General features: G+C 34.8%; 4 protein-coding genes across 4 annotated transcripts; 2 read left to right on the forward strand and 2 right to left on the reverse strand.

Moving 5' to 3' along the window:
- Window positions 1-1237: 1237 nt before the first annotated feature.
- Window positions 1238-6396, forward strand: LOC125057563 (homeobox protein ceh-30-like). Its single transcript, XM_047661330.1, has 3 exons — window positions 1238-1598; window positions 5489-5637; window positions 5863-6396. The coding sequence occupies exons 1-3, from the start codon at window positions 1382-1384 to the stop codon at window positions 6322-6324; spliced, it is 828 nt and encodes a 275-aa protein (XP_047517286.1). The 5' UTR covers window positions 1238-1381; the 3' UTR covers window positions 6325-6396.
- Window positions 6397-6448: 52 nt separating this feature from the next.
- On the reverse strand, window positions 6449-7321 carry LOC125057564 (chorion class A proteins Ld9-like). The gene is made up of 2 exons (XM_047661331.1): window positions 7244-7321; window positions 6449-6976 (listed from the first exon to the last, which is right to left on the reverse strand). Exons 1-2 carry the CDS (start codon window positions 7292-7294, stop codon window positions 6458-6460), a joined length of 570 nt encoding a protein of 189 aa, XP_047517287.1. The 5' UTR covers window positions 7295-7321; the 3' UTR covers window positions 6449-6457.
- Window positions 7322-7947: 626 nt separating this feature from the next.
- Window positions 7948-8716, forward strand: LOC125057395 (chorion class B protein Ld34-like). The gene is made up of 2 exons (XM_047661062.1): window positions 7948-8066; window positions 8219-8716. The coding sequence occupies exons 1-2, from the start codon at window positions 8016-8018 to the stop codon at window positions 8633-8635; spliced, it is 468 nt and encodes a 155-aa protein (XP_047517018.1). The 5' UTR covers window positions 7948-8015; the 3' UTR covers window positions 8636-8716.
- A 6956-nt stretch (window positions 8717-15672) lies between these two features.
- LOC125057558 (chorion class CA protein ERA.1-like) lies at window positions 15673-16619 on the reverse strand. Its single transcript, XM_047661326.1, has 2 exons — window positions 16482-16619; window positions 15673-16122 (listed from the first exon to the last, which is right to left on the reverse strand). Exons 1-2 carry the CDS (start codon window positions 16530-16532, stop codon window positions 15718-15720), a joined length of 456 nt encoding a protein of 151 aa, XP_047517282.1. The 5' UTR covers window positions 16533-16619; the 3' UTR covers window positions 15673-15717.
- Between the last annotated feature and the right edge of the window lie 1097 nt (window positions 16620-17716).

Here is a 17716-nt window from a genome sequence, read left to right on the forward strand (position 1 = left end):
ACAAAGTATATATCTATACCCAACTGGATTCAAGCAGCTCAATCTAGAGAGGACTGGCTATCTTTGGAGGAGGCCTTCACCTACAGAGGAGTTCTTACAGAATGAAGAATAATAGTTTAATAGTATCGGGTTAAGGAAAAACTAACACAAGTAAATTTAGGATACAATCTTAATTACTAACAAAACGAACAATTGTATCTAAGCAAACTAACCTAATCTAATCTAACATCTTGTTTTATAAGCTGTAAGAAATAAAAGGCTTTTTTATTTTTATTTTTTATTTTATTATTTATATATCTATATAAGTGAATGCCTTTTCTCTTGACAGTCTCAAGATGGGATATTGATAATACACCGGCTGTACGCCGCGCCGTACAGTTTTTAATCAAGATAGCTAAAAGTCAACTTTTTTAGGCATGTATCTCTTAAATGGAAATTATGCATCAGTCAAATTAAATGATTTCTTAAAAATACGATATTTGTTTTAAAACAGGGGGAACACGGGCAGCAGGCTCATCTGATGTTAGGTGATACTGCCGCCCATGGACACTCACTCAGAATTGGTACGCTTTTTTGAATTGCCTCGGAAATACTTCAGTAGGCAGCTGGTTCCATATAGTTGAGGTGTGCGGACAAAACTGGCGTAAAAACGCACAGTTGTGGAACGACGGACGTCGAGGTGATACGGTTGGAATTTCGCATTTTGCCTCTACATCTGATGATAAAACTATATAGAAATCTAAGAAAATAATCAAACATACCCAAAGGAAAGGCTAGTTCATCTTAATTATCGTTCAATCCGCTTGAAACTTTCAAGCCGACGCGTCCAATTAAACAAACTAACTAAATAATTATCGCAATTAATGAGGTACCTCATAACTCAATCCTTAAATAAATTCAACTCTTGCGCATGCCACGCCCCCTCAGCCCATTGGCTTACAGCTAATTATATCTTTGGTACTTCGGAGCCAAGACTATTTGCATCTTTTAAGAAATCCCAATCAAAGATCAACTTTATCTAAACGCAATTGAGATCAAACTCTCTCAGCCGTTTGCTAAATGTAGCATACAAAAGTGTCATCCAGATATACACCCATTAGTTCAAGCTTTTCATCTTAATTTCACATGGAATCGCTGCCAGATGTGACGAACTCATTCAATTATGTACCGTATCAATAAGTTGATAAAGCACAAAATAATTTGAAGCATGTTTTAAAAGTATCTTCTTAACATTTCAGTCTTAGTATTTCGAAGTGACAAAAACGAGTCGTTAGCTTTCCAATTAGTTAGAGTTATTGCTTCTCCCAAATTTGTTGTAGATTTTACACTTTGAGGGCCAGTTGTGTTTGTTTAGTGCACTAGAGACGTGTGAAGTGTAAAAATGAGTGTAAAAGAAGAGTCTATGGATAAAAGTGAGAAGGACAGAACTGAAACAAAACTCCCGTTTTCCATAGATAATTTGTTGGCTGATAAATTCGAATCTCAATCGTATTTCAAAGATTCTGGTGATGAAAGCAGTGATTCGGAACAGTTGGATGTAGAAACGTCCGTCGGTGATGCGCAGGAGTTTGCAGATAAGGCTGAATTTCAACAATCAGGTATGAATATCAACCAGGAAATATATTTTACAAATATATTGTTTTAGAACAGCCCTGCGATTCTGTAACTCACTTTTCGAACTCACACAGCGGTTTTCGCATTGGCGGTCGCTCTGAAATCAGTCGTGAAGCAGTCATTTAGAATCGCAGGGCTGTACTAGTGCGTATGTATAAACCTTACATTCCTTGTTCTTTTTTTTCATATTTGATTTATTTATTTTCTAAGTACAATAGAAAACTTATTAAACTCAAAATTTAAACTAAGAACATAATATTACGTATAAACAAAACCAGAAAACATAAAACCTAACCTTTTATATAACAAATTATGAATAATGCATTCCTTGTGAATTCAGCTAGTGTGCAACAAAATATATCTCTTGGCGCTCGCAGCCCAAGTCTCTCCAACATTTCCGAATTATTACCTCTAAGAACCTTAAAAAAAAATAGGGTGATAGCAAGCCCTCCTTACCTCCAACTAGTTGTCGTACCATACCCAAGATAAATAGTTGGATAAATCACCAGGTAGAATCTGTACACTCCATGCAATCTCATGTAAATATATCTAGTAAATTTATTTAAAATTGCACAATTAAAGAGTTTTTTTCTTGTCAAATTATAAATAATGATCTCGATTATTTCTTCAAAGAGGTTTTCTTTTGTTTTATAATAAAATGATTAAATTAAGTCAACGAAATTGTACAACTAAGATAATTGACTGTTAAATATGTATTTTATTATCTATTTTAAAGACCCGTAACTCCCATCTCGCTTATAACTTTGCATTCTGTTATCGGGCTTCTGTGACCCACTATTGTTTTGTTGAACTGAAGATATTTTATATATTATGAGTTTCACCTAAAAAGTTACGGGTGATTTTTTACATATGTATTATGTTATTTACAGTTTTGGTACCTCACCAACTAGTAAGAGCAGTGTTAGCCTAGCTTCAGCGTAACTCTCATCACTGAGGTCGTAGGCCCCCGGCTGTGCACCAATGGGCTTTCTTCCTATGCGCTCATTTAACATTCGCTCGTACGGTGACGGTGACGAAAAGTTGACGGCGTGTCGGCACAGGAGGCTACCTACCTACTTGCCTAGATTGACAATTTATAATGAAAAGATATAGACATATGAAGCCCAGACCTGAAAAGGTGCCTCTGATTTATTTTATATTTATAAACTAGGTAGGTTCCTGCATTGTTATTTTTTACATTCTTAGGTTTCAAATTCATTTATAGCACTTGAAAATTTTACTTATTTTCAGTCAGTTGACTCAAGTCAGCCTGTTTTGTACGAATACAATCTTTATTTTTACGGTAATTTTTCCAATGGAGTCAATTATTTCATTCATAACTTCCTGAAATTATTACCAAAAAAATCAGTGGCGCTACAACTTCTTTAGGTCTGGGCCTCAGATTTCTGTTTGATAATCATTTTTCAATCTAATTAGCAAGTAGGTGTTCAGCCTCCAGTGCCTGTCACACGCCGTCGACTTTTTGGGTCTAAGACATGTCGGTTTCCTCACCATGTTTTTCCTTCACCGTTCGAGCGAATGTTAAATGAACACATAGGAAAAAAGCCCATCGATGCACAGCCGGGGATCGAACCTACGACCTCAGGGATGAGAGTCGCACGCTGAAGCAACTAGGCTAACACTGCTCAAATTGCACCGTTTATGATTAATTTGCATAAATTATTGAATTTTCGTTACGAAACACATTTAAGACATGAAAAAATCGAATTACCTACTAGGACTTCAAAAGAAACTAAAAAAACGATTTGAAGGAGTTTATGCTTAATGTATTGTGGCCAGTGTCACGGGGTACGCAAGTCGGTTTTAGGGTTTCTCCTATTGAAAGTACAAGCACGGAGTTTGCCCCTCAACGCAAAATATGAACAATTAAATTCCGAGACTAACATTATACTTTGTTTCTATCTTATAGAGCTAGAAATGATTATATGAAGTTGCTACTCTAGACATAAAAATCATTATATGATATCATCATTAAATTACAATCACAAAGGTTTTTTACCCCCAAAACTAAAAAAAGTTGTGTAAGTAACACTACTCTGCAACCAAATATTGAAATCCAAAACGTCCTAATTTATGTGTAATACGACGTTAAAATACAGAAAAATGTGACACCTTTGCACCTTTCAGCCTCATTGATTTTTACGCTGTGAAATTTTCACGCAACAAAGCGACAGATTTTTTTTACATGTGACCTAAAATTTATTTATTGATAATGCCTCTAATTTTCCACGCCTTCACAGACTATATGAAACTGAAAGTTTTTTTGTTTAAAGTAAGACTCTCAAAGCATTAATATATAATGTATATTGCAATATAATATTCTAATGTCTATGTTTTCATGACACTTTCTATGCGACGAATGCCATAACATTTTCCTACCGCAAACATTTTAAATATTTACAGTCTATAAATTCTTCTCACCAACCATTATGAAACTAATAAAAACCTCAATATTTTTTTTAAATTGCCTGCAAATTGACGTCTACAAAAAATAACGCACGCTAATTTATTTATGGTCTATTACGATAAATTATCAGCAATTTAACTGCGCGCGCGTCTCAAATTAGCTGATTCAATTGGTTCCAATAAATACGAAACAACATCACACGCACACAAATGTAGAACTGATGTCTCATTTTCTAAATTTATTACGAAAAGATAAATCTCTTCGCCTCCCGACTCTTGTTAGCTAAATCTCTCTCCCCTGTAATTACTCACTGTTAAAAAATAAAGATGAAACGACACTGTCTCAGATTTAAAATTTAGTAAGTAGTCGGAGCTCATTAAAAAGCTGTAAATATATTAAAAAAGCGGATGAGGGGTTTCTGAACGCCATCTCGTCTGTCATAATAACGGTGACAACTTTATTTTTTATTTTTAAACAAAAATGCTACAAACGATACTAGGCCCTAACTCTATTCATATTAAGTGAAGTTATGTTTGTATCTGTGGAAGCTATTTAAAGTTGCTATTTTGGCGCGAAATAGTCTTTCCTCGATGATAGGTGACGATGTATCGACATTAATTGTTATACCAATGTCGCAGCGTTTACAAAACATGTATCAGCCATGTTTATCTTTCTCAAACGGATGGCAAGTTAATTTTATCCCGCTAATTAATTTACGCGCTACAATATTACAACAGATGTGATGTATTGTGGCTTGTGTTTTATGTCCATGAATGTCAGAGGAATGCATTTAATATTTTAATTCTATGTTTATCCTACATTCTTCATTTAATGAGCCGTAATTGATTTTTTCGTTGATCATAGTACAATACTAAATTTGTATACATACGACACTACTTTTTTACCAGGCCATAAACTCCAAAAAAAAAACTACTTATTTTCTAACGACATATTTTGAGTAAATATTTGATCACGTTAAGATTTTAGGCACTATTAAAAAATTATTCCGGATACCATATTTATCTTAGCTAAATATGATTCATATAGACACTATTTTTATCCTTATATTAATTTTACAAAATAAAAATCAAAACAGCTAACCACGGATAACCTAGAACAATTTGACGTTTATTTTGGCGCGCTCATTAGCGCGGGAAACGATTCAAGATGGCGTCGAGTGACATGTTGATAAATTGCCACTAATTATTTTGAGATGAGAGTGTTTATTGAGGATGGCTGTCAGGTGACGATGTCTGGCGTCCGCTTAGGTTACAATTGTAAAAGGTTCCATACGAGTTAATGACTTAATTACATAAACAATTATTATAATTTTGTCTTTATTTCTTTTAAGCTTTATGCATATTATCATTATGTATTTATTTTTATCATCTTACAAAGTGTTGTACAGACGTTGTTATTTACAATTCAATCTTTTGTTTGATTAAGGATCATGCAGTACCAGAGGAAAACGTGCTAGAACAGCTTTCAGTGCGCAACAAATCAAAAGTTTAGAGGCCGAATTTGAAAAGAACCGATACCTATCTGTCGCCGCTAGGGGGCGTTTGGCTAGGCAGCTAAGACTTACAGAGACACAGGTAAATTTTGATTCACATAAATATATATAAAACATTTTATACTGATTTTAGCAATTTATTTTAGTACAAATAGTAAATTTTATAGTATAATTTAGTATTGGCCACGCATTGTCATGAGAAATTAACCCAATGTTCATTGAAAAATAATCGTTGTAGTATAACGCTGCTCCAGATAGAAGGCTAAGGAAGATGTGTAAAAATCAAACGATATTTCTTGAATTTCAGATAAAAATTTGGTTCCAAAATCGTCGAACTAAATGGAAAAGAAAATACACAAACGAAGTTGAAATATTTGCACAACAATATTACAGTAGCTTAGGTATTGTAACACCGAGGCCAATGTTTGTGGGAGACAGATTGTGGATCTTTAATTACCCTAACAGACTTCCACAATGGAAATCATTAAATATTGCTAATATAAATGCACATGGACACGTGATTGATAGAAACCTCTATCGGAATGCTCCGAAACCAGAATTCCTCGGTCCAAATGAACGATTTTCAAATTTGGAACGGCTGTCAGCTGTCAAAGCTCCCGCGCAAAATCGCCTCTACCCAATACCTAGCGTCTACTCAAACTTAGCACAGAGGAGTATGGATATCTATAAAAATGGAATTCTAAATCATAATAACCAAGATTCAAACGTTGATCACTTAAGAAGACTGGAGGAAAACTTTAGTATTTAAGGTGTAGTGATAGGAAATAATATGTACCAAAGAGTTTTATATGTGAAAAAATAAAATTAAGTAATAATAATACACATTTTTTCATTTAAACAAAACTTACAAATCAGTCAAATATTTATTGTATACAAATGTTTTAAATGTATCGGTTACCACATCCGGAACTTCCAGCAATGGTGACGACGCCACCAGCTGGTAGGTCACCTGCGAAGCGTACAGCACCGAGTATGGGCACCTGTCCCGCTACCATAGTGGTACCAGCTACTGGCATCTCTCCGGCTACAGCTACGTCACCAATGCCTTCGCCACCGTACGCGCCGATACCCGATTCATACGCCATTGGAGCTGGGACTAACGCTGGGGCATTCCACATAGCTGCATTACGAGCCATGCCATATTCAGCGGCCATTTCTCTTTCAACTGCTCTAGCTCCGTAGGCTGCAGCCATGTCTCTTTCCATCGCTCTGGCTCCATACGCGTATTCAGCGGCCATCTCTCTTTCTAAAGCTCTTGGGCCATTGTAGGATGCGGGTGAATCGCAACCATACCATCCAGCCAATTCAGCGGATGCTGCTGTCAAACCGGCGCCTACGGAGTTACCGAGCCCAAAGCCATTTCCGTATACAGCAGGTCCAATGAGTGTGGTTAGACCATTCTGAAATAATTTTATAGAATGTTATGCTAAATCTTTATTAAAAACGTGGAGTTCCTTTTGAACGTTGAAAATTTGTTTCACTATCTCTTTAATGAAACTTTTTCTTTAATGTGAACAGGATAAACCAATTCATTTTTATATTATCTTAATATTCTTATTTATTATATAAACTACATTATATGTTGCATTTGCAAAACTCATATTTTACTAATCTAAAGGCTCTTTGTCGATATTCTTTAGAACCTATTCTTTTATTTTACACCTTACCTGAATTAAGCAAGCTTGAATACAGAGGAATAAGAAAGTGAAGGAAGACATGTTTGTTGGTAGTGTGTGTAATGATGTGTTCATTCTGTTACAACCCTTTTATACACTTTTAATATACACTATGTTTTAGAGATCCTTTGTTACATTTGCTTGTTATGTTTATGACAAATTAAAATTCAAATAATGAACTGCCCCCGTGAACTTCATTTCGCCATACTAAAAAGGTAGCTAAACCAACATATGGAACATTATACTATGCTGCCCTCTAGAGACTTTTAGAGAGTTCGCTTTTCCTAAATAAAAACCTAAGGACTAAATATATCTATTTTTTTTTAATTGAAAATTTTTCTCTTCAAAAAATCCTTTTATTTATATAGATTAGAAAACTCTAAGTTTTATATTCTATTACTGTTGTCAAGCATTCAGAATGTGTAATATTTTTTATCCATCGTAAAATTTAAATTGCAAATTCGTAACACAGTTCGTAACACACTACTTTAAGTTTCATCTTACACTAATTCTTTTGATGGAAAATTATTAAAAATCCCTACAGAACCATAACAAAAGAAAAATATATAGGCCGCAGTTAATTTCGAAATGAGAGATTAATAAATAATTCTTATAAGTAAAACAATAAAACGTTTTAAATGATTACACAACCAAATAATCAAAATTATTTGGAATTTATGTTGGTCAACAGGTGATAAAATTTGGTATAAAAATGGACCAATCAAAATTTCTTATATACATTTGGACATCTCAATAATCCAAAATGGCCGCTAAAGCAGTTTTGGTAGTCTGCGCTCAAGTTCTTTTGGTCCAGGTAAGAAAAACAATCATTTAATAATTTTCAATGTTTGAGATATTATAATGTTTGATTAACAATTCAATATGATTTATGGTCGTAACAGTTCTTATAAAGAATTATGTGAAAATTATCTCTATCATTAAATTACATTTTCATGTTTTTTTTAGAGCATATCATGCTTATATGCTCCATTCGGACCAGCAAACGCTCTTGCTGCACCTTGCGGACCGGTTGCTGAGTTAGCATCACCCTTCGGGCTCCTAAATGCCGCCTACGGACCAGGCATGCTTAACTCCCCATACTCCCCATTTAACGCCGTAGCATCCACTTCAGCTTCCCACGGGGGACCTTTACCGGTAGCAAGTTCATCTCCTCTTCCACCAAATGGTGTCTCAGTGCTGTCCGAAAACAGAATTGAAGGACCATTGGCAGTGGCTGGTGAACTACCTTTCTTGGGAACCGTGGCCCTAGAAGGAGCTCTGCCCACTATGGGATCTGGAGCCGTCAACTTTGGGGCCGGAAACGGAAATGTAGCTATTACCAGAGAGGATGCCGCTCGTGGTCACGGACGCTACGGATGCTAAATGTATAATCTGTCAAATTTCGAATTTGGAAAACCAACAAATTATAACCATCACATGAACTGAATTAAATTATTTGCGCAAATACTTTCTGTTTTGATTTTGACCTACATTTAAATAGGAAATACGTTAATAATATGAGTCATGTCCTTGAACAATTAATTTACAATTAACTGTGCATTCGTACGTGAGAAATTTGCAATTCAATAATAACATCTATATAGTTTTGTTGCATAAGCACTTCGTGGTAATGCTCCGTAATTTGAATGACATGATTTATAATAGAGGAATATAAATAATGCCAATCGAATAGAAGTAAAAAATATAAATATTTGTAATGGAATTATAAGCTTAACAAAAGTTGTTGAAATGTTACCTGACAGTAGCGGTGACATAAGCTTATTTAATACATATTTTATCTTGATAACTGACAAGAAGCCTAGAAGTACCGATCTATCTACATCATAAAAAAAAGAAAATTTTTAAAAATTCGAATGTTTTCATAACACGGACTCGTGACTTTTTCTCGTATTAAATGGATAAAAGATTACAATCTTGCAACCCGGAAAATTAACGCTTTTCTATTATTTAAATCTTAAGTTAAAATTTGTAATATCTTTATATTTATAATCCTACTATACGTGTGTATGTCAGTGAACTCCTCTTAAACGGCTGGACTGGTTTGATTGATTTTTTTGTATGCGTTTGGGTGTCGCCCTGGATGGTTTAGATTCACAAATCAGCCCGACAGACGGCAGATGGGATGAAAGTACTAGTAGATTGTTTAATATCAATTCAATCAACTTGAAACATCATGCAGGACAACGTCTGTCGGGTCCGCTAGTTAATTATAAATGCAAAGGTGCATGCAAAATATAATAATAAATTTTATTCATAACTATGGCAAAATTAGACATACGCTAGTCCACTTTAGGAAGCCCCAGTGTTGAGGGGAACTAGATTACAATTATTCTGTGGTGGTGCGTGATAAATTTTTTTTTTTAAGAAAAAGTAGTCAGTCTGAATGTACATAGGTGTGTAGAATACTCTGTATCTGAGAGTGTGGCTGAGAGTCGTTATAAGCGGCCGCTGTCTCTATGTCAGTTTTTTACCAAACGATTCAGAATCGAAATCAAATTACAGCTAGGATAATTTTCATGCGTTTTGTGTGTTTAGATCTGGATAGTTTGAAGATGAGAATCCAAGGATTTCAGGATGAAATCTATCTCTGTACTATATATTAAGTACAGATATTGATTTTGATTTCAAAAACTTATGTACAAGGCTTTTGGTGGACAGATAAACTGGTGATCGCCATTTTATTTAATTTTAGGTATCAATTTCAATATTTATTATACGAGCGAAATTTTTTATATTGGATATTGTATCCATATTGGTATGTAGTTAACATGTACGATATGTTGCTATACAGGGATATATTCTTCATTTCATATGCTATCATCTTATCATATCGTATCGGGTCAACCAACAAAGTATTTTTTTATTTAATGCAATTTCATTAATGACGTTTTGTAATTAAGTATTTGCATTTGACCAAGTAATATGGAAACAACATACTACTTAGTTTAGTTATGCACTTCTTGCACTTAACCCTTAGCATTTCGTTTATTTCTTTATAAGGCAACCCTAATAATGTATGTATGTTGTAATGTAATGAAGTTTTAATAAATAAATAATATCATATTTAAGTATTTCTATCCTACAATGATTGGTTAAGTTCTGAAACCTAAAATCAAATGTATGTTATCGCACAATATAAGTTTTCTAATTAAAGGTCGCCTTTATAACGAATAACAAAACCTGGAATTTTAGAAATAATGAATCTTTAGAGGTACATTTGTAAATGAAATGTATGAATAATGCCAAAAAACAAATTTATTCTGTGATTATCCTCCTCAATCTTGCTTTAGAAAACATAGCTTTTTAGCAGGCGTATCTTCTAGCACCTGAGTTTCCGACAATGGTGACTACACCACCAGCTGGAAGATCACCCGCGAAACGCACAGCACCAAGAATGGGCACCTGTCCAGCTACCATTGTGGTACCAGCAACAGGCATCTCTCCGGCTACGGCTATGTCACCAATGCCTTCGCCACCGTATGCGCCGATACCTGCTTCATACATAGCTGGGGATAGAGCTGGTGCAAATGGAGCAGGGGCAAAAGCAGCAGGAGCCAAAGCAGCTGGGGCCAAAGCGGCAGGGGCCAAAGCGGGAGCGAAAGGTGCACGGCCGAAAGGCGATGGGATTCCTGCTAAGCCGGGGGCACAGCCAAGAGGACCAGCAGCCAAAGCCGGTTCAGCGATCCAGCAGAATACATTCTAGAATAGAAAATTAAAAACAATTTAAAATAAAATAGTCATTTTGCAATTAAACTTCGAAAACAATGGTCACGCCATTGTCCTTCATTTTTTATTGTAGGTTAAGTAAGGACTTAATAATATAGATTGGTTTGGCATAACAAATCTGACTTCAATGTATATTTTAGAAGATGTTTCCGCTTTTCCAATAAATATATCCTGACATGTTTTTTACAAATTACAATTATATACGGTAAATATATTTTTTTAAATTTCTTACCTGGAACAAGCAAGCTTGGACGCAGACCACGAGAAGAGCGAAGGTAGACATGTTTATTTATTTTCAAAATAAATAATGTCAAATTCTTCAAAATCCTAACTTATATACTGAGCCCGACTTCTTGTATTTCGAAATCAAATTTGTAATTCGTAGATAGCACATGTGTGAATAAATATATGGGTTACAGTGGAACTCCGAGAAAAACGATAAACATTTCGGTAAACTTTAAATTAGTAAATTTTTAATATCTACTTTATTAATGGTTTAATAAAATTAAACATATGATATTAATGAAGACATTCATTTCTAAGAGTCCACATCTGAGAAGAATATCAGGCACTAGGTGAGCTATTTTCCCACGATTAATATGATATAAGAAGAAGAAAAACATCTTGAGAAACCGGGCTTGCCTTAGACCCAAAAATTCGGCGGCATGCACAGTTTAATCACCTACTTGTCTATTAGAAATGATCACGGAATGGATACAGAAATCAGTAGCCCAGATCTAAAAAGTTTTAGCGCCATTGCTACTTATAAAATATATGATATAAAAAACTAAGAAACAGTATTTATTTAACTTTTTATGTTAGCGACCTATTCTTTTTGTTAAAAATTTGCTACCAGGTGTCATTAGTTATTATTTTAGGTCTAGGCCTCAGACTGTAACTGCTTCGTGATCATGTGTTTATTAAGCAAGTAGATCAGCCATCTTTGCCTAACAGACGCCGGTTTCCTCACGATGTTTTCACCGCACGGGCGAGTGTAAAGTGTGCACATACAAAGTCCGTAGGTGCACAGCCGGGGATTGATCGTACCTCAGGGATGGTTGCCTCATTCTGAAACATCTAGGGCAAGGGATCTTAAGTATCCCGTATATCATAGACGTTTTGGATTTGGATGCGGGTATAGTCGCGCGCGTTACTGCTAAACAGTGAACTTTTGTTTTAACTCTATCTTAAAATACAGTAAGATACTCCTCTTCTTTCTTTCCTGATTAAACTAATACTAATATGATGAGAGAAAAGAAGCAAAAATGGAACAGAATTGTAACGGCACCCACAAAGTGGGAAACGAAAGAGACAGTTAAAATGGGAGGAGGCAGCGGATCCAATGTGGATTGGAACCTCTAGAACTCTGTTTCTTTAGAAAAATTTAGAGGAGGCCTTTGTAGAGGGACAAGCTGTAAATAAATATATACATATTTGCCGATAGATATTATAATATGACAGAGACTCATTTTATTACTTAAGGCATATTTACTTTATATTTAGCAAGTTAAACCACATTAAAGGTTTTATTTTTTATAAACTAGGTGTTTACAAAGACATTTTCGAAATAATGTACTAATAATGACACATTAACACAGAAAACACAATTATATAACGCAACCATGAAGAAAGTAATTTACTCATATTATTCGTATAAATAGAAATGATGCATAATACTCATCCACTTTCACATACCGCTCAAAGAAAACAACAATTTAAAAAAAAATGCTGTCTAAATCAGTATTTGTTTTCTGCGCGCAGGCTTTATTTATCCAGGTATTTTCCGATTTCTTTTCGATTACTTGAACCCGAGACCTAGTGCTAACTAGGCCGATAGTAAATTAGAACCAATCTTTGAATGGAATTAATCCAAGTACAATAAGAATTGATACGATAACACTTATGAATGGTATTTTTATTTAAAACTAGCTGGCCTGGCGAACATCATTTTTTTTTTAAATACTTATTCTGCTATTCGGGACAACGGTCTAGCTAGTAAGATAAAAAAAAGGTTTTTTTAATTTTTCTCTCCGTAAAAACCATCCTCGTACTTCAAGGAATATTATAAAAAAGAATTGGCCAAATTGGTCCAGGCGTTGAGTTATGCGCTTACCAACACATTTTACGATTCATTTTTATATTATAGATAAAATAATTTTTTTTTCAGTGCATCACCGCCTACGTTTACGAGCCCTGTATGGAACTGCCCTACGAGGCCTACGCTTATCCCACCTCTGGCTACAGCCCAGCTTCATTAGCAGCATCTAACTGTGGTAGTTTTTTCGTCAGTAGTTTTTCTCCCATCACCCCCAGTGGGGTCACCATGATCTCAGAGAATGCCATCGAAGGACCTCTAGCAGTTGGGGGACAAATTCCCTTCTTGGCGGCCGTTGCTGTCGAAGGTAGTTTGCCAACAGCTGGCGCTGGTGGTGTTGCATATGGGGGTGGAAATGGAAATGTCGCTATTCTAGCCGAAGATCTAGCTGGCTATGGAAGATCCAGAGCCGCCTATGCTCCGTACTACTGAATAGAATAAATGTTTTAAGATATTTGAATTTTTAATTAACTTCATTTCCCGCTTTTGAACCGGAAAACATAGAAGTTATAGTAGGGATGTTTATTTTATTAAATTTTATATATTTTACATTTATATCTACCTTAGCTAGCGTAATTTGACGTAGACACTATACGATACATAATATAGTTATATGTATAGTAAATAACAACATATTTTTCATTTACAAAATTAGCAGTTGCATTTGTGGCGAAGTAGTTAACACCAATAATGCGAAAAACAACCAAAGAATTGAATGATACGCCATGTCATCACTACTTAGGCGATTTCATATTATAATAATAAAACTATAATAAGTCAATAAACAACTTTAATTTACACTACTGATCCATTAATTTAATATTATTTATAGCTGCGTTTTTAAGATAGACCTAAAAAAAAAAATTTTATTTACAGTATATTGAACTAAGGCATACGCTTTTTGATAATATATATTTTTTGTATTTATCTATTTTTTAAAGACACACTAAGAAGACACTTACAATGAACACACGACATACTAAAACACAATACATGCATGTGCGTCAATGTAAACATAAGAAAATATAAAATAAAAATAAAAGATAAACTTGATAAAAATGGTGATGGATCAACAGTGGCTGCAGCATCTTCCGGCTGAAGACATGGAGACTGTCATTAAATGGATCTGCTTCGCAAGGCGTTGTTTAACGCAGATAGAGAGATCTGTTTAAAGGAGCATTACAACCGGCGTTAGTCCTTGCTGTCCGAACGTAAAAAAGGACTGATGTGTTTCTTGTGTTTCTCTTTAAGAGGAAGTTTATTAATTCTCATCATATTACAGTAAACTTTTCTATATGACTAACATATTGATAATAATCTGATAGGATAGATTTTTTATTACATAAATGTAGATAACAATGATGTCACATTTACAACGGAATAAAAACATTTCGTAAATGATCTTATATAAAAGTAATACTGGCGGATTCTCAATCAATTTATCGAAATTAATGTACACAAAATGATATTTCAAATCTTATATTTAATTTTCGCGTCACTTATAATGCAGGTAATATAATTGTTTATACTTTAATAAAATATACTATAATATAATTATGGCTGCATCGAAATTAGATAGAGATAGGGATAGATCAGAGATAGATCACAGATAAACATGTCCGTGAATCTTAGGTAAGAATATTCAATTTTTAATTAATGTTAATATTACTTCTCAAACAGGTAGTCGATGCACAACTTTTGGGTAATCAACACAGCCTAGGTCTCCCTGGAAGACCCTATCAAAATCAAATACCCAACCCTGGTCTTCCCACAAATCCCGCTTCTATAGCGGCGGAAAAGGCAGCGTTGAATATGGGATATGGAAACTTTGCCAATGGCATGGCAATGGATCCAGCATTTGCTAACATAGCAGGCTTCAACCAGGAACTTGGTTCGTTCAACGGAGGTGGTTTAATAGTAACAAGTTCGTCGCCCATTGCTGCAAGTGGAGTGACAGTCCAGTCCGACAATTTGGTGGTTGAAGGACCATTAGCAGTCACCGGACACTTGCCATTTTTGGGAGTAGTTGAACTGGAAGGGCCCTTGCCAGCTACGGGTCAAGGTGCGGTGGCTTATGGTGCTGGGAATGGCGATGTAGGAATGACTGGCGAGAACTTGAATGGCATTCCCGAGCCATCAATCAGTAATGTTGCTGCTGTAAATGCCCGAAATGCTGGTTTTGGCATGCAAGGTCTGGGACGACGAGGCATTTATTAGAATGTTTCCATTTACTTGATTAAATTATGATATAATAACACACGAGTTTTATTTCTTGTTAGAAATTTATTAAAATAATTTTCTGTGGGTATTTTTTTCATTCATGAATCATGAAATTCAATTAAATGTAGTTTTTTTCATTTGGTCCATTTCAAACAGTTACACAAACAAAAAAATTATTTCCAAAGTAGAAATTTATTGTTTGTTTGATATTTCAATTACGTCTAGTATTAAACGAAGGCCCTTTCATAAAACCCATAATGAATTCCAAAATAATTTAGAGCTATGTCATGTCAAGTACCTACACTGTATAGTTATTTTAATTCAAGGAAGAATGGAAAAACCAGTAAAAAGGCAAACATAAAGTCACTGTTCTTTATTGAAACATTGCGTCCTTGGATGGAGTCTAGTACATGTAGGGAGATCTTCCACATCCGGAGCTTCCAGCAATAGATACCACACCACCAGCTGGGAGGTCACCAGCAAAGCGTACAGCACCGAGGATGGGCACTTGTCCTGCTACCATAGTGGTACCAGCCACTGGCATCTCTCCAGCAACAGCTACGTCACCGATACCTTCACCGCCGTATGGAGCAATACCTGCTTCAAATGGGGCTGGGGCGAATGGAGAAGGCGCCAGGGCGGGGGCAAAAGGTCCGGGAGCGATACCCATCGCTGGGCCAGCTAGACCCCATGCTGGGTTAGCGAGACCTGGTGCGGGAGCGATACCCATCGCTGGGCCAGCTGGACCCCATGCTTGGTTACCGAGACAGGGTGCGAGGGCTGGTTCGGCGATCCACGCAAAGGCGTTCTGCAAAATACATATTCTATTGTAAAACGTAATAGAATTGACATAGAGACTTTTAATTTAAGGTTCATTATTGATTGAAGTTAGAGTTTTGAGGTTCCCCTGAACCTCCTTAATCGCTGGATAAACAGCAGAAGAGGCTCATTCATTAGTCTTAGGAATAAGTCAAGCACACTGGCTGTCCCAGGTTCAATTTTGAATAAGTCTCTTACATAAATATTAGACATCCTTTCTTTAATACCACAAGCTAGCAATCAAGTCTTAGTCAACACCTAATATTTTAATAAACTGGTACTCATTGCCCAAATCATGGGAAGAGAATCCTAAAAGGATCAAATTATAATTCTTTAATCCTATCTTACCTGGATCAAGCAAGCTTGAAGGCACAGGATAAATACACTGAATGAAGACATGTCTGATTGTCTGAATTGTTCAGAATATCGTCACCAGAAGTCGACTCCGCTTTTATACTAAATGACCTATATTGTATATAGTATTGCGTTATTTTACGTGACATATATAATTTTTTAAAGTGCGTAATGATTGTGGTGAAACATTAAGTATTTTTAGAACAAAGCACAATTTTTTTATACCTCAAAATGGGTTTAAGGATGGGATACCTACTTGCTATATATACTCTTTTTTTTATTTTTTATTAAATGTTTTCCAGATAATTCCCCGAGTATGTAGTCGTCGGAGGTGTTAAAAAGCTTACATAAATGGTATTGGTAATATTATATACTTACCCGCTAGTCTATTAGAAACTAAATTTTAGGTTTGTTAAAACCAATATGATATAATTATCATTTAGTCGGTTTTCTAACACGCCGCAATATCAAAATCAACCAAGCATATAAACCCGAATCGTCCATACTCAAGTAGTTTATTTGGGGTGCGGGTTTATGTCTATGATCTAATGATATATCAACATTTTCTAGCGTTATAGTCTTCGTTTAAGGGAAAGAATGTTACGTCATGAAGGACAAAGAAAAGGAACCACGTGACTAATTTTCACGAAGAATAAAATCAATTTATTTTCTTCTCTGATTCATTAAAGTCCATAGATTGTTTTTAAATAAACCATAAACTACATAACTACAAATACTCAGGAAGTATATAATAATATGCAAGTAGTTTTGCGTACAAGGATTGTAATTGACTCAATAAATAAGTTGAAAGTTACACTGAAGCTATTTTTTATTAGTCATAATTTTAAATTATAAATTATTTCTTTCATACTTTAGGGTTGTCTGATTCTTGTCTCATGTCGTCTGAGGAACTTGATTTTGCACTCGACGACCGCGATGCGACGATTTAATTTGCAACCATAATATTTTAATGAAATTTGATATATTTGTTTTTAAGTAGGTAAGCATAATGTTTTTAAATATATAAAATGTAAATTTATGTATGTGTATAATTGTATTTTAAGTAAAATATAAATATAGTTATTATATATATTTGAATACTTAATACAATTAAATAATATATGTATATAATAAAAACAATAAAATAAAATATGAAATACATGCTACAATACCATAATTTTCAACATTTTTTAAATAAAAATGATAATACGATATCAATCCTAACATAA

Source organism: Pieris napi, chromosome 16 (genome assembly GCF_905475465.1).
Source record: "Pieris napi chromosome 16, ilPieNapi1.2, whole genome shotgun sequence".
Lineage (NCBI taxonomy): Eukaryota > Metazoa > Arthropoda > Insecta > Lepidoptera > Pieridae > Pieris > Pieris napi.